The following is a 27,576-nucleotide window of genomic DNA, read 5'->3' as shown; positions in this document are numbered from 1 at the left end:
TCTACGTACTCCTTTAATTCTACTTTCTTTTTTTTGTTGTTGTTGGTTTTTTGTTTGTTTGGTTGGTTGGTTTTTTAAATATTAGGAGAGCATCAAAGATAGGATGCATGTGCACACAACTTAACTTTTTAACATTTCTCTTCTTCAGCTATAAAGAATGGCAATGAGTGGGAAATCAGTACAAACAAGTTGCAATTCTGTAGTGCCTTAAGATGATTCATTCAGTACAGTTCATAAATAAGAGCAACCAAATGCATTTAGATGACTACATAGCAAGTCCTAAAATATATAAACAGGTGAATCTCAGGCTTCCCTTTTCAGTTTTACTATCCATGGAAAAAAAAGCCCATATAAATGGACTGTGTAATGCTGAACAACTTTGTACTCAGACTCAGCTCTTCTGGTTGGCATCTTTCTGTATGAGGGCACTTCAATCAAAAAGCTTCAAACTTATTTTGGAAGAAGCGCATTTCAAGATCAAGAAGAAGAGTATGCTTGTAACTTCTAACAGGCCACATACAAGCCCAAGTGCTTGTCTAATCATGTGAGAAAATATAAAGCCTTGGTGACTTCTGCTGGATGCTTGGTCACAGAGACTGGGATCGTTTACTATGATTTGTCTTAATCCATGAACAGAAGTCGTTTTTCATTTTTTATTACCTTATTACTTACCAGATATAGCTATTAAACATCCCTGCCCCATTTGTTTTAACATTATTCATCCATTTGCCACTCATCCCTTGAAGACACTATGCAATTTTCTCCTTCTGGCTGATCGCATCTTAGCAGCGCCTTACTTTATGGGCAGGAACTCAATAGCTCGAAACAAATGTTACAGCCCAGAGTAAGCATTTTTAAATATTTTTGAACCTCCAACTACAGTACCATATTTCATAATCTTTTCCCTACCCTAACAAATCCCTGTAGGAAAAAAGGTAGAACAAATTAATCCACGATGAAACAGAGCTGCATGAGTGAAGAGCGTAACTGCATTTCTTTTTGCTCTGCAAAGCGTGAAACTCTGCCCCACCTGAAACCTGGCCAGCAAAACTTGTCATGAAAATGCTTCACGTCTGTGGAGATCCCGCACAGCTTCTTCACATAACTGCCTCTCTTAAAATATCATTAACCTCATGCCACCCAGAGACAAAAATCCTGTGAACAGCCCAGCAGTCACAAGCAGAGGGAAAGATAAAGCACCATAGAAACAGATTTGCTATTTACATACAGTCCTGTAAGTCTTTGGAGACTTCATACCAGATGTGTTTTCTCACTGATGTTCTCATACGCTAAGACAGTTTTAATCTTCTGTTACCCCACAGCTGTTACTATTAATCTGCAGCACAACCACGGGCTGCAAGCATTATTAAAGAGCTCTCAGAAACACGACCTGCGCACTGCAGAGGGGACACTGTCCCCACAAGCCTCCCCATCACCAATCCATCTTCCACTCAGGTACGTGCTGACTGCCGCTCCGGGCAGGCAAAAAACATAAAAATAATCCCGAGATGGAAAGATGTGGCAGCAAGGCCACTCTCCCCTTGTAACCGCTACGGTGTTAGTAACTCACGTGCACCCTGCATGTTCACAGGGGGCAGACCAGAGCAGGCTGAAATTCTGTAACCATTTTGACCAATCTTGGCAAATTTTTTGCAGCTCTTCCCTTTCTCTAATGAGCTGTTAACGCCATCAGCTCTCCCCAGGCATTCATGACGTTTGTGACCCAGAAGGCAGCCGTGCTTTAATGTAAGTAGGCCCAGGCCTGAGCTCAGGGCACTGGGGACTAATAAGAGACACTCCTCTACAGAAACCACAGCATAACTAGGGTCAGTAGAAACGCTGTACTTAATACCACAAAAACTACTCTCATTCACAAATTCCATTTCTCCATCAGTGGGTGTTGCAGCTCTATGTTGAAGGCAAAGTAACAATTATTGGCATGTTATCTGAGTACCACAGGACTCGTTGCAGGATTTCATTCAAGCCTCCGTCAGTCAGATGAGAAAATACTTCAAGTTGCTGTCCAGACATGTCCCTCCTTTTACACTCAGACTTAAGGAGAGAAGAACAGGAGGCACAGTGCTGCTCTAAAGTCGCAAACCAATCATTAGGACTCAAAGGGAATAAGAGTTTGTTTAAAAATAAACAAGAAGAAAGAAAAAGTTAGAAAGGTAGGAATGAAAGATATCCTTTTGGGATGGATATTTAGAAGTGTGCCTTACATAATTTGATGTTTCAGAAGAAAATATCATTGAAAAGTGTATAAACTGTAACTCTCCCATCCAACTAACTAATACACACATAGCACTAATACCACCGCTTTCAGAGATAAATCTGGCACAAGTATTTCCAGCTGCCCTGAAAGGTATAAAAGTCTCCAGGAATGGGGAATATAGGAACAAATGAATTTTTTATCTTCTTTAAATGAGCAAAAAAACCTCTTCCATTACCCACAGAAGAGTTCTGCAACGAAGATACTGAAGCCACTGCCTTGTTGGATTTTACTTTAGATAGGTTGGTATGTCAGTTCTGTTTTGTTTTTCTCGGAAATAACCTGCCTGTTATACCCATGTTTTCATTGTTATTATCCTAAAACTTCCATTGATACCCTGGGAGTTTCACTCTGAGCCTTTTCACCACCTTTTTTGAACTTCAGTCATAATTTATAGGTACAGATATATATAGATAGATAGATAGATAGATACCCTAAGACCAAATCCTACCCGTGCTGCTCCCAGGTATGTTCTTTCTAAAGGGACTCAGCAGCAGTGACAGGTTATCCAAGACACCGGACAAACTCGGTGGCTAAATGCTCTAAGGTTCTCACTATCTAGCTCTTTGTCCCAACTGGCACATTAGTTAATTACATCCTAGCTAAGTTTATTTACAGAAAACTACCATTTTCACTAATGACTACACCTTAATTTTAAGGATCTTGGAATACACATACAATCCAGAATACTTTTAACTGATCATACACCTAAGGAAAAAATCACTCCTTTTAATCCCTCACCAACAGCAAAACAGCCCAGCATCTGCACTGTTCTCTTGTAATGAGCGTGACCTGGCACAAAGTGACTGTTGCTAGAGCACCTATAGCCAAGTCTGTAAATCAGCAGCTCGCTTTCAGTTGGTACATGCAGAACAGAAGAATAGCACAGTGCTGCCCAGCCTGCTCAAGTTCCTCGATGGATCTTTGCCCAATGCCCACCCGCCCTTTTTCTTCCTAAGAGCCCCTGGGGGGCAGCTACTTTTGCAGTCTGTCTGCCCCTTTGGCAGCAAGGGGCTGCTAATGGTGCATAATACCTGTGATGTTCCTCTGGGAAGACTGACACAGGGAAGACAACACGGCTCTCCATGAAATGGCAGACAAGCTCATCCCATGCCAGATGACTGAGACTCTATTTTTGCAGCTGATCATAATCCAGAGGAAAATTACTCGTATCCCTTGACACAGACCGATGACATTTAAACGTGCAAAAAGAAAATTACAGCCTTAACTGTAAAATATCAGTTCGGGGGGGTGTGGAGGGAATCTTGATTTCAATTCATTTGCAGTTCTGTCCTTCGGCTCAAACAAACTTCTTCAAAAACTCAGATCAGCACAAAGAACGTGGGGTACCACAAATACAACGCAGCTCTGCATGTAAAAGCCTGGACTACCTTCAGAGACCAGCATTAATAATAAATAAGCTGTTTAATATACAAATTGCTTCTGTGCCTCTCTCAGAACGTTTGCAGAACGTAATTGGCATTCACAACATTTTCTCATATTCACACTGGACTAGTTAACCATGCACACATGCTTAGACAGACACTCGTATGTGCATTTGCCTGGAAACAAGCCACATTTTCTTTAACCTGAGACCAACTCATCTGTTTCCATAAAGTCCTCTCACCACTTGTTCTAATATGAAAGCATCTTGAAAAACCCGTGGTTGCCAGAGAATTACCTCCTCCTTTCAACTTTGAAAAGTCTTAAATTAGCATAAATCTAAGAGTCCTACATTACAAATGAAGATAAAGGTCCAGCACCTTCAGACACTCCAGGAACTGAAAAAAGCAGCTTTCTCCACTACAGAAGTCATGTTTGTAATTTCATAATGAGTCAAATGACAATCGATGCTCACCTTCAAAGGTTAAGGAGAAATCACTGCCTTAGGTGAAAATGCTTCAAAAGATTTCCTCCGAATCAGAACACGATGTATACTACAATATGGGTCCTTCTGAAGCACAAGCATCACTCATTCCACACCACAGTCAGAGGTATGCTGCTTTGTTCTGTTGTTTTAAGAAGCTAGATACTAGTTTTTATATCCCTTTGTTTTAAAGGCACAATCTCTTGGGACCAAATGTGCAGACTACTGATAGAGAGAGAAGTCAGTAGTACACAAAGTCCTAAAAACAATGCAAATACATTTCTGTAACTTGGAAGATAAAGCCAAAGAGCTCTGGTACCACTAAAGCTCATGCAAAAAAAAAGGCAGACTCCAACTTCCTATGCAATCAAGTCTTTTTTGTGTTCTCCCCCTTCCCCCAACATCTAAGTGTCTGTGACCCAAAGGGAACATTACTGTTCCATCAGTCATGGAGAACTTAATGTGGAGAAGAATATGAGAGTATCACCGCTAGGAGCCCAGAATGGATCTTTCTTATAGGTGGGTTGTTATTTTTGACTCTTTTGAATTGCACTGAAGTTTGATATGCTGTTCTGACCCTCAGGAGGCAAGTTAGCACTGACATATGGGGAGGCCAGGTAAAAGCACAGCCAACAAGTGCACTTGACTTGCTCAAATGATGTCAGACAGGTAGCCAAGGGGGAGTGAGGAACAAGAGGGACATGGACACGGCTGCCTGCCCAGGCAGAGGGTGCTCCTTCCCTCCCACAATGGAGTTTTGCGACTCCTACAGCCTCCTGACAGGAGCCATGCTGCTCCCATCTCTGTCAATAGCGGGACTTCCTAAAAACATTTAAAACCACAGAAAAGAAAATGAAGTTCCAGAGGGGAATATCTGAGATTATTGAGCAATTACTGAGCATAACTACACAATGCTGTACTACAAAAGCAGGCAGTGCAGAAAGGCAGCCTGCAAGAGGGACACAGCAGGAGGGAAGCCTCAGCTGTCCAACTTGGACACTTCCAGAAGATGTCAAATCAGTTGGAGAGAATTCAAGGAATAAGGAAAGCTACCAGAGGTCCAAAAAACACGACCTAGGAGGAAAAACTTGGTTTTGTAATGATTAAGCTAAGCAATTTCTGAACTGTCCAACCTGGAAACGCTGTAGAGCATCTGTGACTGCAGGCTTTAAAGAACAGGTTACATGGGTCAGGAGCAATACCACTGCAGTGTATCCCTCTGGCCTGGAACAAGCATTAGACAGGTCCTTGCTACTCCTCATTGGTGCCACAATTTAGGCTGTTATCTGTTAGCATTCCATTTCAGCAGTGTTACTCATATTCTCTCCTGAAACGGTGAACTTTTAAAACTGCTAAAATGCTTACTTAAAGTTTACTGGCCCAAGATATCTCAGCCACCAACTACCAAAGGGATCAGTGACATCAAAAGAAGATAAATTCATGTTTTTGAAGATACTATTGCAAGCAATTAGCATTTTATACAGCAAGACACTCAAGAAGGCTCCCCATAGCCTAATCCCTGCACAGGCCTTCCACTGTACGAGTTTCCTCAGATCCAGGATGGCATAAAGCTTCAGTGCTACTTCATCAAGAATGACATTAACGGGTCCTTCAATTGGATATGCTAGTGCTGCAGATCCTTACAGAGCATCCAAAAATTAAGAAATTACAGCCCTGCACTATCAGGAACATGACCACTATCAGCACACCCAGTCTGACGTCAACAAGTGAAGAAAGACCAATCTGACAGGAGGCAAAGAAAATCTAATACAGATCTCCTAATGAAAACAATAAAGTGTAATTCAACTCTGGACAGAAAGCTAATAATTTAGCAACTGTATGGAGACTGTGAATGTTACTACGCCCCGAGGAACTACAGCTATTCACTAAAATGATACTTTTATATCTACATTTCCATAAAAAGCAGTTCAAATGCCCTTAAGCTGCCTGGATGAGAACACTGCATGCAAAGTGCTATTTTCAGCAGTTTATGTCATACGTTCAGATATTTGGCATTTATTTACATACCTCCCTATATGTAATCCCTGCCAAACAGTGCCAGTACCACAGCAGAGACATCCACAGTGGCTTGCCAGTCAGAGGAGATGTTCATAGTTGTACCAAAATGCTGTAATTTCAGTTTTCTTAATGTAATGAACAGAGTATACAGCACAGGCACAGTGCTGAGAATTAAAATGTGATGCTGTAATTTTCTAAACTAATGCATATACTGTTGGCTCCCTCTGGTGCCAAATACAACATAGTGTTACACATTAAACCGCACAAGAAATAAGGCAATGACATAATCCAAGTAAGGCAATGACATAATCCAATTCTAGCAATCGTTACAGCAGCAGATTTCCTCTTACAAACAAAACTGTTAAGACCCTAAACCCTTATTCACATTCCACACCAACAGATCTTAAGTGGAAAAAGCATGATACACACCTTTAGAAAGTGCCACTGCGCTCCTCTGCACACGTCAGGCTCCCTCCCTCATGTCACATTTTCCCTTTATAAAAGTGGTTTCTCCCCTATTCTTTGAGAGTAGACTTAAAAACAGATTTCATGCTTTGATTTGTTAAATTGGCAGTGATACCAACAGCAGCTTTAAAAGCAAAATTAAACCACTTTTATACCCACATATTTATGCTACTGTGTTCCTTTATACTTGTTCAATGTACAAGTCCAAACAAATTTAACTCATCTACTAGTAAATCTGATGTTCGACACAGTGTACGGAATACACATCAAGACACTAATTCAAGTCACAAATGCTGTTTTTTCCTAACGTTCTACTAATGGCTTTGAATTCCAGTGACACACAACCTATCCAAGTGTGGTGATTCACACAGCAAGTGTTAATTCTTGAACTATTTCAAACAAGATCTTTGCAACTTTTCCAAACTGTTAGACTTCTGATGCAAAACAAGGAAGTTGAATAATCTTATCCGGATGGGTTGGATTTTTGTTGCCCTTTAATTACCGTGGGATAAGAAGGGAAGCAGGCAGCAGGTTTCTGTTTCCTCTCTGCTGCCTTTACAACAACAAGGTAGAGCACCTCAAGGACACCACTATGTACACAGCCTCTACTTCCTGCACGTCAACAGATTTAAGCACTGAAGTTGTGATGTTCAACTCCTCTACCTCCTGCTGCAATTCACAACACAAGAGCGTGTGTTAACCTCAAATAAACTGGACAGCAACCATGAGAGTGAAAGGGCAGCTAGTGACAAGAGCAAGATATGGGTGTTCTTGGGGTGTTTCTTTTCATTCTGCTGGAAGAAGTTTTTCACACAGAGGGTGGTGACACACTGGAACAGGTTGCCCAAGGAGGTTGTGGATGCCCCATCCCTGGAGGCATTCAAGGCCAGCCTGGATGTGGCTCTGGGCAGCCTGGTCTAGTGATTGGCAACCCTGCATAGCAGGGGGGTTGAAATTCGATGATCATTGTGGTCCTTTTCAACCCAGGCCATTCTATGATTCTGTGATTCTTGTACCTCTCAAATGCAAACAGCTATGACCAGAGCACCAGTCTAGAGCCCCACCTCCAGCATCCTCTGGCCAACTGCTACACCGCTCCTCCAACTTCCAGATGTCACGGTGACAACCTGCCCCTTCCCAGCTTCCCTATTAATTAAACAAGTCTTGCTGATATCCTTCTGTTACCGGGTTATAAATTCAACATGAGCTTTTTTTTTTTTTTTTTTTTTTTTTTAAGGCGACCACACCTTTTATAGCTCTGCAAGAACCAAAGGCATGAAACACTTTTTCAGCCAACACCCTAGTATCAAGTCCTCCGTCAACAAAAGAATTCTCCCTTCATTACCTAAAAGCATAACTTCTACAATTCAAATGCCACCATCTTGAATTCTAATTAACAAAACTTTAGCAAAAAACACTCATTTATTTTAGGTATTTTTGGGCAGTATTCAGAATTTTCATTAACTTAGGAAAAAAAAAAAGCTTAATATAAGACCAACTAGAACAGGAGTTAAAAATCCTACGTTTAGTCCCAGACATCATATTGGCTCTCAGTGTAATGTCTTGCATCCCTCTTGTAGGATATGGATGGTGTTGAAAGAAGGTATTACTTATGCTTAAGAATTATGAAAATTCCATCTAATAATAAATAGAACATTAGCACTTTATAATGGTGTTCTATTTCTAGAATTTTAGACTATTTCCTCCATGAAAGAAACTATCAGAAAAAAAAAAAACAACCTAGTAAAATCATAAATCTTGTGGCAATTTTTTTGCCCAAAGGGAGGCTTAGTATTTAGAAAGCTGCCCTCTCTGTGGTTTACGATTATATTGCAGTTTACATTGTGCTTAACTGCAACACCAAGTGTCTACTTAAAGCAAATGACTGCAAGATCACAAAGTGGTCTTTCTTTGTTCATTTCAGTAGCTTTCAGAGTGTATTTTGCCTTTTCAGATGAATGAAAAGGGATCACCTCAACTGACTTCTCCCATAAATCCAGGAACAGCTGTATTCACTATCTCTAAGTCATACAAAAGTATGCTTTTTACAAAAAAAGAACTAACATATTGCCATGGGATGTCAAGAAATTGCTTTTCTCCCTCTGGATGGACAATATCAGGTAACTAGGTTGCAAACTGTCACTTCAGTAAAACGAAACTTCACCTTGATTGTAAACCCATTTTCACTGTGAGAAGAGTAATGTGAACTGACAGCTTAGCTGCCATTGTGCAACAAGCCTTCTTGTAGAGCGCAGGTGCTCAGTAGAGGGAACAAAAGACAGCCCCTGGCCATCATGTATTATGCGTTTACAAATGCCAGTGATAGCTTGGGCATTGAAAGGAGGGCTGCAGGTTACACAGCATTATTATTGATATAACAGGCCTGGAAAAGCTGCTTTAATTTAGATGGGCCCTAAACAGATGATCAAAAGACTCTGACAGAGGAGAACTGTGCAACAGCTATAGATGCTTCCATCTCAACTGCCTGCCCACTTGGGCGGTCTGCATTAAAGGAGGATGTTGAGTGCATGCACCAGCCACTTCCTACTTTGTGGACCATCTTCCACTGCAGGGTCAGGAAAATGCACGCTATCAGGTGTCTAAGCTGATCTAGGGAAAATGATGCTAGCCAGCAGAGGTGATGGTCAGATTGCTAGGGGGCAAAAACATCTTAATTCATCACAATTCCCTTCTCTGTTGCAAGAGAGAAAGGAACAGATTGTGCACTAGCATAATTCTGCTGCCAAAGTTGTCCATCTCCACCCAATTAAGGGAGAAGAACTACCAGATGAAATAAAGAAAAAAAACAATCATCACAGATGCCTGACATTCCTGTGATTAGCACACACCTGCTTTATGCAGTTCTCCCCAGGCTGCAGAGCAAAGTATCAATAAGAGGCCAAAACTATTTCAAGATAAGAACAACCACTCCTTTCAGTCATGAGTCAAGAGTTTATTATTAAAACACAGACTAAGCCAAATGATAATTATGTCAAATATAAAAATACCCTTCTTAAATGTCCTACATCCAAACTCTGCAGCTCCTGATGACATTTGATAATTTAGTGCAAGCTTCATTAAGCTCAGGCCCTTTATTAAAAGCACATTTTCCTCATTAAGGCTTAATATCATCTAAACATCTAGAACTCCAGAAATTGTATCATCTGTACTAGAAACTTACAGTAGTGACTTGCTGCCAAGTTCTATTTTAGATTGATAACAATTTCAATTTGAAACTATGTATTCCTTGATATGTAGATAATGATTTTAATATTTTATTATTTGAACAATTTGTTTGAGCAATTAAATAGGATTTTACTAATGTATGTTTCTTCAAAGACTGATTTCTCAAAGCTTTAATCATCAGCTGGCTTCAGATCTACTGCATTTCTTTCTTTTCTCACGACGAGTAAAATCAGTACAAAGCAGTTTGCCATCCCTCAGCTTACATCAATCCCAAGACCTACGTACAAGCAGAAATATGTCCAACACAAACTCGAATACTTGCATGAAACTAGACTGGGCAAGCTGACAGCAGAACTAGCTATTGGTCTTCCTCTCCCTTTTCCATTGCAAAAGCCTCAACCCCCTGAGTAAATTCCCAAATTTGTAGAAGACTTTTAGTAAGCAGCCTGTCTTCTCTCCTGGCAAGGTTTAAGTCCCACGTATTTTGAGCATAAGTACTTGCTGGACTGAAAGCTCGGTTCTACTGTTCCAGTTTCTACATCACAGCTTTTATGTCATGCAATCTAACAAACGCAGCAGGAGCAGTTTACTCACCGATCGATCACGATCTCCTTCTGTCTTAGCAGCCCCTCTTTAATTTTCATTAGAGATTCCCAGTTGCTGAAGTCCTGATATGTGGTAGCTGGGTAACTCTGACGAGATGTTCCAGTCGGAACCTGCATAAAATATTTCCACAATTAGGCTCCAAAACAGTAAAGGTAGATTACCTCCTACATATTGGGGAATTTACAAAGTGGTTTGCTGTTTCAGAAATGTAACATTGTTTTGTGCTTTATTCAGATTTACTTCATTTAAAATAATTGGATTTATACACACTTTTTTTTAAAATAGACTACAGTCCAGACTAAATGACTTAAAAACTGTTTTATAATGACTAATAACTTCATACTTATGAAACTAGTATGAGATGAAAAGCTCATTTAGAATTTAAATACATTATTAAGACAGAATAGAAAATGTTCATATCCCACTGCAATTGAGTACTGAAAATGAGATAGCTGAATAGCTTTAGATCTGCTTGATAACTGCAGATAACACTACTTTCACTTGTTAACTCCCACCTGTAACTTTAGGAAACAGAGAAATAGCCTTGGAAGTATGTGCATTTGAAATACAGAACATGGGAATACAATCCTGGATAAATTCGAACTTCTTCCAAGAACAAAGTTTCAGAAGTAACAGATTACAGGCTTGCCAGTGACATTCAAGAAAGCCAGGCAGTTTGCCTCATTACAAACTGATCTGAAGACAACAGTCAAGCTGAATAGGAGCCAACAATGTGGTTTAGAAGAAAAGTGAATAACTAACTGGGATGATAAATAGGGAATATTTTTATACTCAGAATATGAAAAGCATTATGAGTGTTTGAGTCAGAAATCCACATAAGGGAAAGTTTAACTTAAAATTTTAGCATACGGATGGAGGCGACCCAGCATCAGCTGCCATGAGCCATCATCTCATCTTCCACTGTATTTCTCACCACTAGAAAAATCACAGAATCATAGAATAGCTTGGGCTGGGGACCTTAAAAGCCCATTCAATACTAATCCCCTGCTGTAGGCAGGACTGCCACCCACCAGCTCAGGCTGCCCAGAGCCCCATCCAACCCAGTCTTGAATTCCTTCAGGGATGGGACAGCCACAGCTTCTCTGGGCACCCTGTACCAGGGCTTCACCACCCTCTAGGAAAAAAGACTTCTTTTTATTATCAAGGAGCAACCTCGGACTATGGTGCCTCTAATGTTTTGGAAGAGATCAGGAGAAGAAAGTGAAAATATGGCTAAATTTGGTTTAAAAGTTAAAATACAGTTTTTAATGATATCTGTATGTGTATTGCTCATTTGTATTTGATTTCTCTAAACATTTTAAACTTACGATTATAATTAACTATATTAAGACCCAGACATAGCATGAGATACTACAATTAGGTCTGCAATATTCAAGTAGAACTCATTTCTGTTCAAAGCTGTACTGGATATCGAGAAATTACTGCCTAAACCCCAGAATTATGATTTGCTGACATCATGAACTCCTGACAGCCTCTTCTGTAAGTCGAAAGAGTACACTTTCCCCATTCAGTCTAAGGATTGAATTGAACTAACTTGCTCATTGACAAAATGAACCTGAAATAGCAGAAACACATTTTCCTTCATTTAATATGTAACTTAAAGTTAGCTTTAAGAGGACAAAATCAGCTAGTTCAAGATTATTTTAAGATGGTCACAAAAAAATAATAAATAATAAAAAATCCTATCATGTCCAATTATCTGCTTCTGGGAATAACACTTCCCTTGTTTAACAATCAGGAGAGCTTCAATAGTATAATTTGTTATGAATAACTTAAAACAACAAACACACACGCACAGCAATTCTACTCATTAAACACCTAATGTCAATGACTTAAAATCAAAACAAACAAACAAAAAAAACAACAAAGAAACATCCAACACCTAACTGAATTGTACCAGTCATTTTCAAACAAAGCAAAATAAACAAACACACACACACATCTGGAATGCAGCAATTAGATGGTTTAATGTCAACTGTGTATCTAGCAGGGTAGTATTTAGTATCACATTGTAATGAAAAGGCCAAATTGACAGGAGTAACAGTGCCTCTTGAGGAACAGTAAAATGTGAAACACTACCAAATTTTACCCTAAAATGGCTCACTGACATATGACTATGATTACTATTTCTTGCCCTATGCTCACTCATGACTACATCCCACAAACACTAGAAACCATCAAAAGCATCTAGAAACTCTCTCAAACGTTGTGCCTCATACAACTGCTTGCTGGAGCACACTCACTGAAAATTCTGTTGGAATAAAGCTTTTCCCATCTGCCATTTCCAATAAATCCATCAAACTTATACTTGTTCAAGGAAGCTGTGAAGATGGTACTCTACTGGGAGGTAAGGAAAGAAAAAGCTGGATTAAGATTTCCCACTAATTTGTTAACCAAGAAATGATTCCTTCCTGTAAGCACAACACATGATTAATCTTTTCAGATCTATGAATGAAAAATTAATTTTGTCTGGGTTGCCAAAACCAGACCACATAGCTTCAAAGTAGTCATCAGTACTTACAGAATACCTTAGGATTGTCACATATTGTTCTGTATTACAGTTATTCTTGCGACTGCTTGAAGTAATAGTCACCAGCACAAAACTATTCCAGTCAAAGTCTCTCTTAGTCACACATGCCACAGCATACAAAGTGACAACATCAGTTACTAACACTGTACTTTGCGTCACAAATTTTTTCCTTTGCTTCTCCCACTATAGTGTTAACCGTTTTTTTTTATATGTCCACTTCAGGAGCCTTGTGCTGCAGTCAAAAAAAAAGAAAAAAGAAAAAAGAAGAAAAAAAAAAAGCAACAGTCCTAAACGAAGTTGGATTGGATCCTTGTTCAATTTTCTTTCCTTCTTAGAACCAGAAATTCCATCTCTACCCTCTCCACCCCCACAAAAAAAAAAGCCCAACCAACACAACAACGAACCACCCACAACTGCTTCACGTTATAAACAGAAAGTCTATGGCTTTATAAAGCCAAATCATTCCATTTACTGAGCAAGGCAGATTTTGTCTTTTAAAATCAAACTATAAAAATAAACCTTCAGAAAAGCAACTAAAAGGGAATGGAGATGGGATGAAAATACAGACAACTATTTACATATGATGCCATCTTAACTGAAAGCATTTTGGAAGCCACCAGTGGTTTCCCTAGCACAATACTTCAAAGCAAGTCTGTTACTTAAATTTAGCACATATGCAAACTCATGTTTAACACTAAAATTAAAAATAAAGCCTTCAACTTTGGTTTCAATAAATGACTACATAAGAAGACACTGAAATATTACGAGTGCTGAAAAGCAGGGCAAAGCATTTTATAAAGCTGAGAACTGAGTAACAGTTTGTCAATTAGATGCTAGTGGAAAGTATAATACATAATGCCTCTCTAGTTGACTGATCAAGACGTTTGCTGGAATACATCTAAATCTTATGGAGTATATGCCTGCTGGATAAACACATAACACATAAAACATTTTACATTATCTCAACTGCCTGTGTTCTTCAAGTCATCACTCTGAAGAGACAAAAACAACAAAAGATCTTTCAGATATCACATTTCAGTAATTACAAAAAAAACAAACAAACAAACAAAAAAACCTGCTAAAAATACTTCTCAGCACTGCCCAGAATAACAAGACACTTCACTTATTTATGAGCATGTGGTGTTGACTACTCCAAACAACTTTCTAGATGCTTTGAATGGTGTGGTAGCACACAGGTGGTCCACTTACATTTGAGTAGTTCATCTCTTAAGGACATCAAGTCTAACAGAAAGAGCAAAACACGTTTTTAGTACTCACATGCAGAAGAGCAGAAGATCATTCCCAACTCCAAGTACTCAACTTGAATCCTCCACAATACAAAAAAGCACACACATACAAAATAAATCTAACTTGAATCAGACAGCATTCTTTTCCACCTGGTCCCCAAAATATAACTATTTTTGTCAACTGGCACCTCTTCTGAGCTTATCAGCCTTGGACTAAGAACATCTGCTCAGTTAAAAGCAGCGGTGTCCAAAGGTTCTTGCTTGTTTTTTCTGAACAGGGCTTGGCCTTCATTTTTATGACTTGGCAATCCTTCAAGTCACTGCTGAGACACAGCTGCTGGGAAATAAAATTTGAAAATCTTTGCTGTACTAGCCTATATGTAAATATTTATTGCTGGAATACACATTGCTGACTGTTCCATCATGTTTCTTAGCAGTGGGAAAATAACATTTCTCTGGACTACAGGATAACAACATCTGGATCATTTAGGCCAATAATGACTGTGATTTTAACTGCAGTAATTAGCATTATCTTCTCTGTAGTTTCTACCCAAAACAGTTCAGTGTTTCAGCCTACTGAGCAGCATTCCACTCCACATCATAATATGCTGTATTGCAGAGTGCAGTCCAAAAATCTGAAAATGACATCTACTGTATAAACAACAGCAATAACAACAAAAAGCAGTACACTTTGAATTTTGAAGCAGCAGTTCAAGTACTTTAACAGTATTTATACTACAACTGTAAAGATTTCACAAGAATGATCTCTTCCAGTCAACAGCTTGCTATCACAATCTTCTGTTGTGAAGTTTCACTGCCACTCATTACCTGGAAGAAAACCAAGTCTGTGTACCCACATAAACACAATGCAAAGAATCAGCGCAACCATGATCAGCCACACAGCAAGCAGCTCTCCCTGTCAGACTGACTCAGAGGAAAGCACTGCAGATTCCCTCATGAGCTGCACCTCAGGGACTCACCTCTTGCCATCCCATCTCACCATGTGGCCAGGGCACCAGCAAACCCATACATGCAGCCATTATCAAAGAGGTGCCTCTAAGCTCTCTCCTCCCCTGCAACAGGAACAGGATCCCATCTGTGAGCCAGCACAGTGGTCACTGAAGAGCTCTGCAACAGGTCCCTGCCTACAGCAAGGATATAAGGATTTACCCATCCCTTCCTCCCTAGAATTCTTCTCAACATCAGGCAGAGTGCTTTGGAATGCAAGACCTCCTTTAGACAAGACAGTCCCCCAAGACTGTCTTCCTGCCAGCAAAGCAAGACAGGGCTAGGGATTTTCACACTCCACAAGTGACATAAATCACCTTACAGCAAAGCAAGTAACCACTTCTGCAAGGAATTGTTTCTACAGAAAGGTGCTGTGCCTTGCCCAAATGCACTAGAACAAGCAGCCACAAAGCAGTATTAAAATACGTGCCCAGATGGGTAAAAACACGAGTACAGATCAAATCAAGAAATCCTGACTTGCAGCATCTGTGCTTTACCACCACCTACTTACTGCTCCGCTCTGCTCCATCTTTGCCATTTAGGGGAGACGGTGATTCTGCTCAGCCCAATATAATCAGGGAAGTTCTTGGCACTAACACAAAAGCTGTACCATGTTTTGCTGTACTTTTACAAATATGAAGCAGTTGTAGGGGAGAGAGAAAGTATCTAATCGTGCCCTTGCACCCTCACTCCAGCACTGGTACTTGTGTTGCTCCTTGGGGAATTTTTAATGAGGAGGAGACAAAATCAAAACTGAAGCATATTTAATTTGTACGGTACTAAGAGCTACTGATGTATTATGGAGAGGTTAGCATTACACTAACAGGGAGTGGTGAAATACGGAATGAAAACAGTAACAAAAAACAACGAAGCTTGGAAAAAATTCTGAAGTTGACTTTATAAAGACATATAAATTGCAAAGTAATTAACAAAAGAAGGAGACAGACTAGCAGGGAGAATAAACTTGTCAGGAGCTCACAATTTAAACTGCCTGAAAATAAGCATAATGTAAGTCTGGACTGCCTACATACGGCGTGTCAGGTCACAGAGAAAGGGGGAGAGGGAAGGAATACAATGGTGACTTTAAATAGCTCTGGCATAAACCCAGCTGGAAAAATACGTTCAGTTCTGGGCATCGTACTACCAGAAAGTCACTGAAATAGTAGAACATGTTCAAAGAAGAGCAATCCTAATTATTAGAAAGCTTAGTAAAAAAAAAAAAAAAAAATGTATGAATAAAGAACTGAATACTACAGAGAAAGGCTGAAGAGGCATAAAAGAAAACAATAAATACTTCATTTCCCAGGCTGACAGTACATTCGCAACCAGGATTTATGGAATGAAATTTGGGATAAGAATATCAGGAAAATAAAGAATAAACGAAAAAGACTGGGAAAAGCAACTAAAGCAAGTCACAAGCAATCAAATAACATTTAAGCTTTAAGATCTACACTGAATAAATTTTAGAAAATATGAGGCAAGCCAACAGCATGGGTTTTACACAGAGAAGTTCTAAAAGACAGCCAGAATGACAGATGCACTTCTTGCTATCCTGATTTGTGAAAGCTAATTGAGTATTTGTAAACCAGAGTCTTAAAATTGACTAAACAATGCAACGAAAAAGGACAACTTTCCCCTATTTTCAAGTGTTGCTGTTGTTTGGTTTTGGGTTTTTTTTTTTTTTTTTTTTGGCCATTATATAATTAGATCCAGCCACGCTGGCCTTGAAGAGTCACTTAGGGTCTTATAAGGCAAGCCCATGAAATCCTTTGCTGGTGCTTTGCCCTTCTCCCTCTCTTCATTCAGAACTGCGATAGTGAGATGTCTGGCTTTGCAAGTAGCAGCCAACGTGCCTCTCATCTGTTAGGCAGGTGCACTATTGCATCTGCTGCACGACTTCTTAAACCTTTTTCAGCAAAAATTAAAACTCCAATGCTGAATATCTATAGACGCTACCATTGTCCTATTTTTTGGAAGGGGAAAGCTTCCAAATATAGAAAGAATCAATAGTAACACCCCTATAATACCTCCTAAAAGCAACTCTCCCTCTTGCTATTAATCAAACATTTTGCCAAGAACATTTGAAACATCTCTCCCATACAAAAGCAGCTCTGCAGATAGGACATGACCCACACATTAGGGCCCTCAGAGACTCATCCCACGCCAGACAGGGAGGAACCTGTCCTCTACGGTGCTGCCATTTGTGCATTTTCTTCTCCCAGCACCACTAACACTGCAGCTTCTGAGCTGTCAAGGCTGGGTCTGACAACTGCAGAGAGGGAAGCCGTGATTCCTCACTCCAGCAGCTTACATCAGGGTAGTAGTGAGTTGCTGGGATACTGACACGTAGAAACGAAATACTGTGGCCAACTTTGCTGATCACCACAGAAGGAAAAATGCAGCACTGCTACTACCAGCATAGCTGCAAGGCTCTGACAGCAGCTACGTGGTCACTTAGGGTGGCACACACACAGGCCGCTATCAGGACAGGCCTGCTCCCCTTCCCACCTCTTTGACATTCATACCTGTCAGCTCCTCCCTGGCTGTACACACACAGGTTATCTGCACTGGGTTCACCACACCAGGCCATGAGATCTCGTGCTGGCACACACTGCTACATAGAAAAGCAGCATCTGATACTATACGTAGTGGCACAGCTTTGTGCTGGATGAGTATGAACCTCAAACTGAGATATCTTTACTCCAGACAGTGCCAAACCCTGCAAAAACCATCCATTTGTGGAGTGGATATTTTCTAAGCTTCCAAATGAATGACTACCAGCCAACATCTGCTGTTCAGAATGCAAGTTACTTCAAGAAAATGAGCTTCCACGTGAAGGTGCTTTCTGAACAGCCCAGAGCAGGTTCGCTGAGTAATAGCAGCACGTTCAGTGCCAGCATCACAGCCCCGGCCCACAGGCAAGGACTGCACGTGTCAGTGACCTGAATGCAACCAGCAGGAGCTGTGGAAAAACCCAAGCTACACATTGGAACATGAGACGGTACGGGACAAAAGTCTCAACCAACAAACTAAGCAGTCAACACAGTGACTCCCAGGAGGCTTGGCAGGACACCCACTGAAGTGCACTGTTGTGTGTGAGAGCAGGAGGGTCTCGCTGAGACTGGCCACAGGCACTCAGCCCTCAGCACCTTCCCACCTCGGCCACTCTGAGCCACCACATTCCACCAGGCTGCGAGCAGCAATTCCAGAGCTGCCAGCTAGGCACCCTCTTCTGCCCATCTTCCCAAGAACAATTGAGCAGCCCCTGCTTTTATGCGTTGCTGTAACATTCTGCTATAGTCCACACCACACCAACTTTATTTTTGTCAGAAACCCTTTCCATTTATATTCTGGCAAATGTTATGAACACAAAACACTTCTAGGTGCCACTTAACATGACGTTAAAAGCAACAGTGCCTGGAATTTTCCAATGATAACAATTGGGGCTTTCCTAAGTATAGAAGCACTTGTTTTATTAAGTGTTCATTTTATCTTCACATTACAGTTAAATTCGAATGTTCTCCACTCAAAAGAAATCAGGAGATGAAAGGGAGCTTCCACAAAAACAACCATAACCTTTTTTCCTTGAAGCTTTCAGGGAAACAACACAATGAAGTTAAATTCACTTCTTGTGTTTCGTATTCTGACCTGGAAAGCAGCATGCCAAAAAAAAGTGACTATGGTTGTTGGAAGCCCATAAAGTGCCCTCTGTCTTAAGTGCAGAACAAAAGTAGGGCATACATTATTCACGGAAAGACTTTATGGGCTGTATGAGTAGAGACAGAAATAGATTAGAAAAGTACTAGTTGGGGAGAAAATAAGTCACAAATCAATAATGAATGGAAGCATCGCTGAAAGTACAGTATCTTGGTCATTTGCACTCGGACATCTTCAGACAAGATCAGATCATTTATAAAGATGTCTTTGTTAAATAAACATCATTGATATCTACAAATACCAGTTTATCAAAGCCTGTGTCAGTTGCCTGTTCATTACTTGAATATTATTTCTGCTCACTCTCAAAGAAAAGTAGGTGCAAAAAGAAAGAAGCAAAAAGGCTTCTATTTTTGCCAGCTTGCACGAAACTTTGCAAGGATGTGCACAGCAGGGACCAGTCTTGCACAGAAATGGACAGAAGCCACTTTCTAACAAGAGAATAATTAAAAGAGTTCAACTTAAGCAAATATTAGATAAAAGGAATTGCTACACAATAATTGGAAAAGATTTAAAAGACCCTACCCAAGCAGAGCATCAGAGTCTCTTGACATACAAATGTACTGAAAGAGAAGGGTGTTCCTCTCAATGTAATTTGAAGCAGGAATAGGTATCCAGAGAAGTGATCCTCAGCAAATTCTTTATCAAGGGTCTCCATTTTTCAAATGGATGATCTTTAGATTCTGTGAAGAGTGTCAGCCCCCAAACCAGAAAACTGGGCCTCTCTTCATCTGCATTGTTTGGTTCAGCTTTTCATGACTTTAGAAGAAACATTAACTATGAATTTAACATTCATCAGATTTAACGGAGGTTAAACACAAACAAAAAAACTCCCACAAAAATAAAGCATAAATGTTCAAAATATTTACATAAAAACAAAACCAAGTATTCACACAAATTCACAGAAGAACACTTTATTTAAAAATAGCAATCCAGAACCGGTCTCGGTGGGCAGTTGCACAAAGAACAGGATCCAGACAAATTCCTTATAACTATGCATTTCAAGCTTTGCAGATGCATCTTCTGTACACGTTTTAACTGAGAGCACCTAGAGAAGATATGTTCTGGTAGTGACCTGCCTTCTCCGCTACCTTCTACACCCTTATGTGGATAAACCCAAGTAGTTCTGTAGAAACAATCTCAAAAAACAAACAAACAAAAAAACCCCACTGCTAAACCCACTTTTGTTGTTCCTCAGCTCTCATTATTGCTAACACAAAAAAGAGGGGAAAAAAGACAACTTCGTTCTTTCTATAAGCAGCAGAATGTAGAGATTTAGGAAGCCATATTACTGGATATTGGAAGATAAAAAAACAAGTTGTCTAAAGAAACAGATCCATGCAAAGCTGGTAAGGTCCATGAATTCCAGAGTTCAGCCCAATGAGTACAGGACTTGTTGACTTTTGCCTGTGTCTACCTTAAAAAACTTCAGTAGATGGAAACATTAGAGGCATACTCATATTTTCTGCTTCCATTGTAGAAATTCTTCCTTGGGGAAACTACCTGCATTCAGCCAGCAAAAAAAAAAAAAAAAAAGCAGGCCAGCATGTGGATCTACTGTGAGATTTCTATCGCTTAGGGGCACTGCCACCACCATCTCTGCACAGCAGCACACAGATGGTGACACAACCAGCAGTGACTCAGGCACTTGCACCATAATTCTGAAAAAATAGCTTTCTCTTCCATTCTGTGTTGGGGTTTTTTGTTGTTGCTGTTGCTGTTGTTTTTGTTTTCCTTTTTTTTAAACCCCATGTGGAAACACCACGGACCTGTCTGCTTGTTTGTTTCCCCCCAACAAAATTTAGAAGGAATTACAGAGGCCTTAATTTCTGAAAAATCAACTCCTAGAACATCCAAAGTCACATATTCAAAGATTCTGGCCTGAAATGTCTGCACCACTGACAAATAAAAGAAATCCAACCAGTTTAACACAGGATTCTCTTTTAAACTGGGAACCACACAAGCGTGAAAGGTAGTCACATAATTTGAGCGTGGAACAAGTGACGAATTCTTAAACTGTTTGGCTTCAATCCAGATTATGAACCTTTTCCACTTGAGTTTATGAGGGGTACTTGAAACACACTTGTCTCTAACAAAAGCAGCAGGATGATGTAAGGGTGCATTTTAACACTGGTGTCAGTGTGTGAAGGTGTTTTCCTTCTTTAAGCGATAAATCAATGGGGGCAGGCCTAGGATCTTAATATAAGCAGAAACAGCAGAGAAAAATCACACTAAAAATAAACAGCACTTCCACCTCCAGCAGTCAGCACATCCCACTCATAGGTCTCAAGAGATCTTATAAAGAAACTACCTTTATTAGTCAAATTTTACAGAAAGGATATTGAGATGAAACTGAAGACACTTTTTTCCAAGGCTCACCAAGAAGTACCAAAACGCTGCAGATTCTCTAGTGTGGAAACCAAGTTTTTTAAGCAAAATACTGCTTTTGTCAAACACAAATAAGACCATTCCTGGCTAAAGAAAAAACGAACACTTGTTGAACCAAGCAACTGAATTAGAAAGAACACGGTCCTATCCATCCAGAACATTCTTTGAGCTAAAATGAAGCTAAAGCTGCATCTTCTGTGTGAGAGTATGAGAAGCCATTTTTCATCCTGTTGGAAAATGCTGTAATGCTGCATTACACTTCAGCCTGGAGCAGCCCTCCTGCCCACCTGGCTGGAGAATCCCTTTTGCCCAGTATAGACAGAATGAAAAGAAAATAAAGACATCTGCAACAAACCTTTCCAAAGACAGTAACACTACAGCAATAATACTATGCATTTTGAAGGCACTAAGATCCAGTTCAATACCAGCTGGTTCAAAGCTGTACATGCAAGTCTTTATCTAGCTTCTCTATGATTTAGGCTCAAAAGAGATGTCTTACAGTCTCTGAAGAAACCAAAGACATCCTCAAATGTGGAAATGTAGATGGGATTGAAATTCATTATTCTTCAAATTCTAGTCCATGGCTACTTCCATTAAGCTATGCTCTATCACTCATTAGTCAAATTCAAATCTGCATGGCAAAGTTTCTGTCCTCCGGTGACCTGAAAAGGATTTTTATCAGGAAGCAGCATATATACAAAACACATACTTAGGAAATACTTTCCAGACAGGGAAATCTGTTCATTGAACTCAGAGAAGGTCTGAATTAGAAGAGTAGGTCACCGTTTTATTTTGCCACGTTGCATAACAGGGTAAAAGAAAAATATAAAGTATTTTCCCTCAAATTCTGAAAAAAAAGAAAAAAATTGATCTTAATTTTTTGGGTAGCGTGAAATAAACAAAATTTATGACAAAGCGTTTTTTTCTTGCATATGTAACTGTGAAATGACATTTTGTTTTTGAAGAAAGGGAAGGAAAGGCTTTCCACTGTTTAAATAAAATAAAAATCAAGTGGAGAAAAGGTATTTCTCATCAGCATTCCTCAAGTGTACCTCTCAAAGCAGGACCAAAGAAGAATTAGCATGAAGAGCCCTCCTGGTACACCAAATTTAGATGTCTGATTGACACTGTCTCCATGCTGACCGGAATGAAGATGCCTATCAGGCAGGTGGATGTGCTGTTGGCCACTGATCTACAAGCTGCCCCTCCACACCACAGGGAGTGGTTTCTGTGATGTCCCACACAAGAGAACTCTTCAGCTTCTAGATGCTGAACAATGAGTCCATCATTTGGGCAGTTTGTTTCTGTTAGGGCAACCTGCAGCTGGAGATAGGCAGCAGCTGAGTCCAAACCCCAGCCATTTCTCTTCTGTTGTGCTGCTGCTGCTGAAGTGGAGACAGTCCAGCATCAACACTTGGCAACTGGAACATGGCTTCCTACTTTATCTCTCCTTCATATGCCTTTGTCCCACCATTCATCCATCACTCATAACATGTCAAATAACACAACTAATATCTGTGCTTGCTAGAACAGTTTATCTCAAAGACACTCAACACAGCTTCTTAGGTATAAGGATCTCTGCATACCACCTAAAACACATTATTCAGCTTAGTCAACTGAGGACACCAGTAAACAAAGGCAATTCCCACAAGCATTTCATAAAAAGGAAAAAACTTTCCATGCTAATGATGATCACAAATGTCCTATTCTGTATCACATTGCTATTTTGAAGGCACTTTGCACTACTGTAATTAACTGCTGCTGTTCAAATTACTAATTATTTTGACATTCATTAATCTATTTTCACTGATACATAAGTAATTTGAAAGAGCAGGCTTTTTGTGCCATCAGTGTTTTGCTGTAAAATAGAAGAAGTGAAGTCTGTGCTAGTTCCATTGCATCCAAGACAAACAAGAGTTCACTGCAGGGGTATGGGAGGCTACCGTCAATTTTCAGAGCCAGGCAAAATTTCTTGTTCCCCGCTTCTCTCCTAACCCCAGACCAAAGCACCAAAGACAATAAACAGGCGTGACACACTTGTGAGTTCTGTGATCAGCATTAATAGTTAAAAGCTCATGCCAGTAACGCTGACTACACTGAAAACATTCAAGCTGACCTTTCTTTCTGAAAATGTCCTTGGTTATTAGTAAATCAGGCAACTAGCCCTGCCAGAGCCTTCAGCATTCCCAAAATGAGAAATATTTCAGCCCAAGTCATAGTTTTCTGTTCATACAGATTTCCTAATCACTTTGCAGTGTTATACTTCAAAAGTTGCAGATTCAAAAGTTAGTTCATCTTGTTTACAACGAAGAACAAAACGTGAAGATCAGACTACTTAATGACCATCCAGTGCTTAGCAGAAGTAAATACTACTTCTCCCAAAGGAGATGAACACAACACCAAGGATACATTTCTCAGAGCTGTTCTCTACAATGCTAAAAGAAGCTGTAAGCAGCACAATAGTAGGAAGAAAATCTGCAGTCTCAAAAAGGCTAGTTTGTCCCCATGTGTCCAGAAAACACTGATAAATGACTGTCAGAATCCAGTCATATTCCAGATCCAGGTGAGAATCACTGAAGAAAACAGTAAAGGAAGCATCAGGGAGAATAGAAATGTTTGGGTCATAAATCTATCAAATTCAAGCAAGAGAACTCAAAGTTGTGAGCAATGTGAGCATCTCCAAATTCATCAGGCTATCTTCTCACCTGCTGTAAATCTGGTCTGCTGTTCACACGGGTTGAAAATAGTGTTTTGTCTGTATTTTTGAACAGAAGAAAAGATTGCCCTTATCTTGAACTCAGCCTTCAATACAAACATAACTGAAGGATACATACAATACTGAAAGATACTTTTCCCTTACCAGAGATAAAAAAAAAAAAGCCACCTCACAATCCATATTTGCTGATGCCTGGATTTCTACCCATGTTGCAGGAACTAGAATTATAATATATCCCAAGTTAGAAGGGGCCCACAAAGATCATCGAGCATATGAAAACACTGGTAATACTGTTTGAACTCCAGCAGCTTGGTGCTGTGACCACTGCCCTGGGGAGCCTGTTTCCAAGCTTGATCATCCCCCAGCCAAGAACCATTTCCTAATTCCCAACCCGACCTTCCCCTAAAGCAGCTGCAGATCACAGCACCTTGCAACATGAAAATGCCAGTCAGCAGCTTTGAGTGTTCAAAGAGGAGACCTGAAGGGACTTCACCTCAACAACTGTAAGATTTCAGACACTACAACATAAGGACATAAAACTATTAGATAGTATCCAAAAGGAGGGCTATGAAGATGGTGAAGAGTCTGGAGTGCAAGCTGTATAAGGAGTGGCTGAGCTGAGCTTCATTTCAGCCCAGAGTGGAGGAAGCTGAGGAGAGGCCTCATGGTGGCCTACAGGTCCTCATGGGGAGCAGAGGGTCAGTCCTGACCCAAGGGAACAGCACGGAGCAGTGTGAGGGAGGGTCAAATTGGGTGTTAGGAAAAGGCTCTTCACCAGAGGGTGGGTCAGGTACCAGCACTGGCACCCCAGGGCAGTGGGCATGGACTGCACCTCAGAATCAGGTCAGAAAGTGCTGGTCACAAAAGGAAAGGTTTCATTCCTGTGTTCAACTTTCATATCACTACCTGCCACTCTGTTCCTCCTACACAAACAACCCAGTGCACACCTGTGGGAGCAGGCACTTCTCCCTTCCATTCACTTTCAACTGCTTTAAAACCAAACATGCAACACAAGGCTGTATGATATCGTTAATGTACTCTTCTTCAGTATGAGAGAAAACTGGAACAGTGCTATGGTGTATGGCAGTAACCAGACTACTCAGAATCATAGCTGAATTTCTTTGCTTTTATAAATAACGAGGCTTGGGTCATGGTTCGCTTCTATGCAGTGTCGTAGATTATCAACAGGTCAAACACTGACATCTCAAACTCTGCACACAGATTATTCAGTTATTAATGTCTCTACAGTTGAAATTTGCAAAACCAGCACATGAAAGCAAAAAAAAAGCATAGGAAATTATTGTCGTTATGAATACAAGTCTTACTATTACTTAAATGGAGGAGCTAGTATGCTGGAGTATAACAATCTCTTTTTGGACATTATCCCAAACATCAACCGGATCTCCAAATAAATTTATGAGAAGAAACATGCTCTGGTGGCAGATCTCTAATCCCACTGGAGAAAGCCCAGATCATCTCCATTTAAGGTCAAGCAAGCAACAGCTGCACATTTTTGTTCCCCAGAACAAAATAAAGCAGACCAAAACCTCCAACACAAATTCCTTTTTTAAAAGCTGTTCCCTTCTGGTCTCCGTGGGTGCTCAGACTCAAGCTACCAAGGAGTGAACTGAAGAACATGCAGACGCCCTCACACACATGGTCCTGCTGCCCGGTCCCTGAGCAGCGGGCTGCCTCACGCAGGTCCTCTCAAGCCTCACCAGTGTTTGACACCAAACCAACCTGGTCCGGCTTCTGGAGACATGGTATCCCAGCAAGCCTCTTGCCAGAGAAACACCAGTACAAATCCAAAGCATTCACAAATAACAGTAAAATTCCCCAGTGTAGCTCTTATCAAACGTGTTTCCAGTCTTATTTAAATGTAACATTTCTTATCTAAGTTAGACATATGCTTAAGGCACGCATTACATTTCTGATGAGGTACTACCATTTGCATTAATGCCTCATCTTTCACTACTAAATACCGTTCTTCAAAAAGAAGACTATGCTATGATTGCAGTGCCTCACTTGTCAGCAGCTCAGTAACAAAAAATGAGCATTCTTTAAGGGTGTCTCGTGTTGTAAAAGCTCTAGAATGCTGATTACAAGCAATTCACCAACACAAAAAGGCAAGAATCAGAGGAAGAGTAACTAAGACTGTTATGACTTTAGGATGACTTTGGTCAAAGGGAGGAATTGACATTAGTCACTGCAGAGCTGGGTGTGGGACTCTAATAACAAATGGAAGATGTGAATTTCAACAGTAACACTTGTACAAGTTTCATATTACATCTTGCAAAGATAGCAGTACTTTTGCTGGAGGATAGCAAGCGATAACATGAAACTTTCCTCACGAAAAGGTCAAATGCAGTTTGCTTGACTGTTATAGATTTATTATGTTAATAATGCCATTATAAGAAAGTTATGAAACCCTTTGCACTGGTGAAGAACTATCACTGTGGAGAGATACTCAATTAACTTTCAGCTGAAACAAGTGACCCTGGATTTCCTAGATTTATTAAAGGATAACAGAAAACACTCAGGTTTATAATATAAAAACTCAGTTTCCAATTTTAATTGTAATATAGCCAAAAAAAGCATAAAAGAGCTAAACATCACCTTCAAAGCCTTCAAGTGCTTTTTGCCTCTGGCTTGCAGCAGGCATCACAGCATGGCTTACAGGGAATTAGAAAAAAAATTAAACAATAAACCAACCGAAAAAGTCAACCTACCATGTCTCATTTCTCGTTCAAAGCCAGACACTAATCTATGCTAAGCAACAACTGTCAAAACTGGATCTAAATGTTTAGAGTTAGGCTGAGCTTCTGTATTTTTGCCTGCCATTTCCAAATGAGGCTAATGCTCGCACTGCCTGTAGCATCCACACACCAAGCCTGATGCAGGGTGCTCTCACACACGGCAGTTCAGTTCCTCTACACCCAGCAAACCCTCCATTTCCTGGATGCACGAACCCCACTACTTAAATGTGGCTCATGCAACAGACAGCACAAACCGCCTCACAAGTGCAGGATGCAATGTGTGCTGTGGCCCTACCTGGCATTCCCCAGACATGGGTAAGACGCAGAAGGTAACCTGCGGTGCTTTATCCAGCTGCACTTCTCCCTGGAGAACAGGGCACAAAATCACGGGCACAATTCCCAGCCACTACAAGGGTGCCGCAGTATTTTATGAGAAAGGTAAAATACTTAAAATTATATAGGAATTATTAATTCAGAAGATTAATTTATACATGCTTAATTTTATTTGGAAAAAAAACCACAACCACCACCACCACACACCATACCTTCCAACCCACAAATTAACTCAAGAGGGCGGAAGAGGCATGAAATACAGAAAAAATTACTTAAGTTCAAGCACGGTTAGGAGAAAGCTGATACTGCAGAACTCGCATCACACTGTAAACCATATAGCAGCTGTGTAACAATATTACTGAACCTATATATACACAAAGTGCATAGTTCAAGAAACCTGTGGTACAAAAGAACATCATTCCAGTTCCAAATCCTGTATGGAATGCAT

The 27,576-nt window shown here is 40.3% G+C and overlaps 1 protein-coding gene and 1 non-coding gene across 6 annotated transcripts in view; both read right to left on the bottom strand.

The window, feature by feature from the left end:
- The window catches only part of CEP85L (centrosomal protein 85 like), a 146,351-nt gene that overhangs the window by 28,836 nt on the left and 89,939 nt on the right, over window positions 1–27,576 (bottom strand). For all 5 annotated transcript variants that reach the window (XM_004940276.5, XM_040697570.2, XM_004940277.5 and 2 more), the window contains exon 4: window positions 10,404–10,525. In XM_004940276.5, the coding sequence (XP_004940333.1) occupies window positions 10,404–10,525 (122 nt within the window). The remainder of the gene's footprint in view (window positions 1–10,403; window positions 10,526–27,576) is intronic.
- On the bottom strand, window positions 4,340–4,405 carry MIR199B (microRNA 199b). The gene has a single exon (NR_035185.1). It is a non-coding gene; the product is annotated as a microRNA 199b (primary transcript).

This window comes from Gallus gallus, chromosome 3, assembly GCF_016699485.2.
Source record: "Gallus gallus isolate bGalGal1 chromosome 3, bGalGal1.mat.broiler.GRCg7b, whole genome shotgun sequence".
NCBI lineage: Eukaryota > Metazoa > Chordata > Aves > Galliformes > Phasianidae > Gallus > Gallus gallus.
This window is presented reverse-complemented; position numbering and strand designations above follow the sequence as displayed.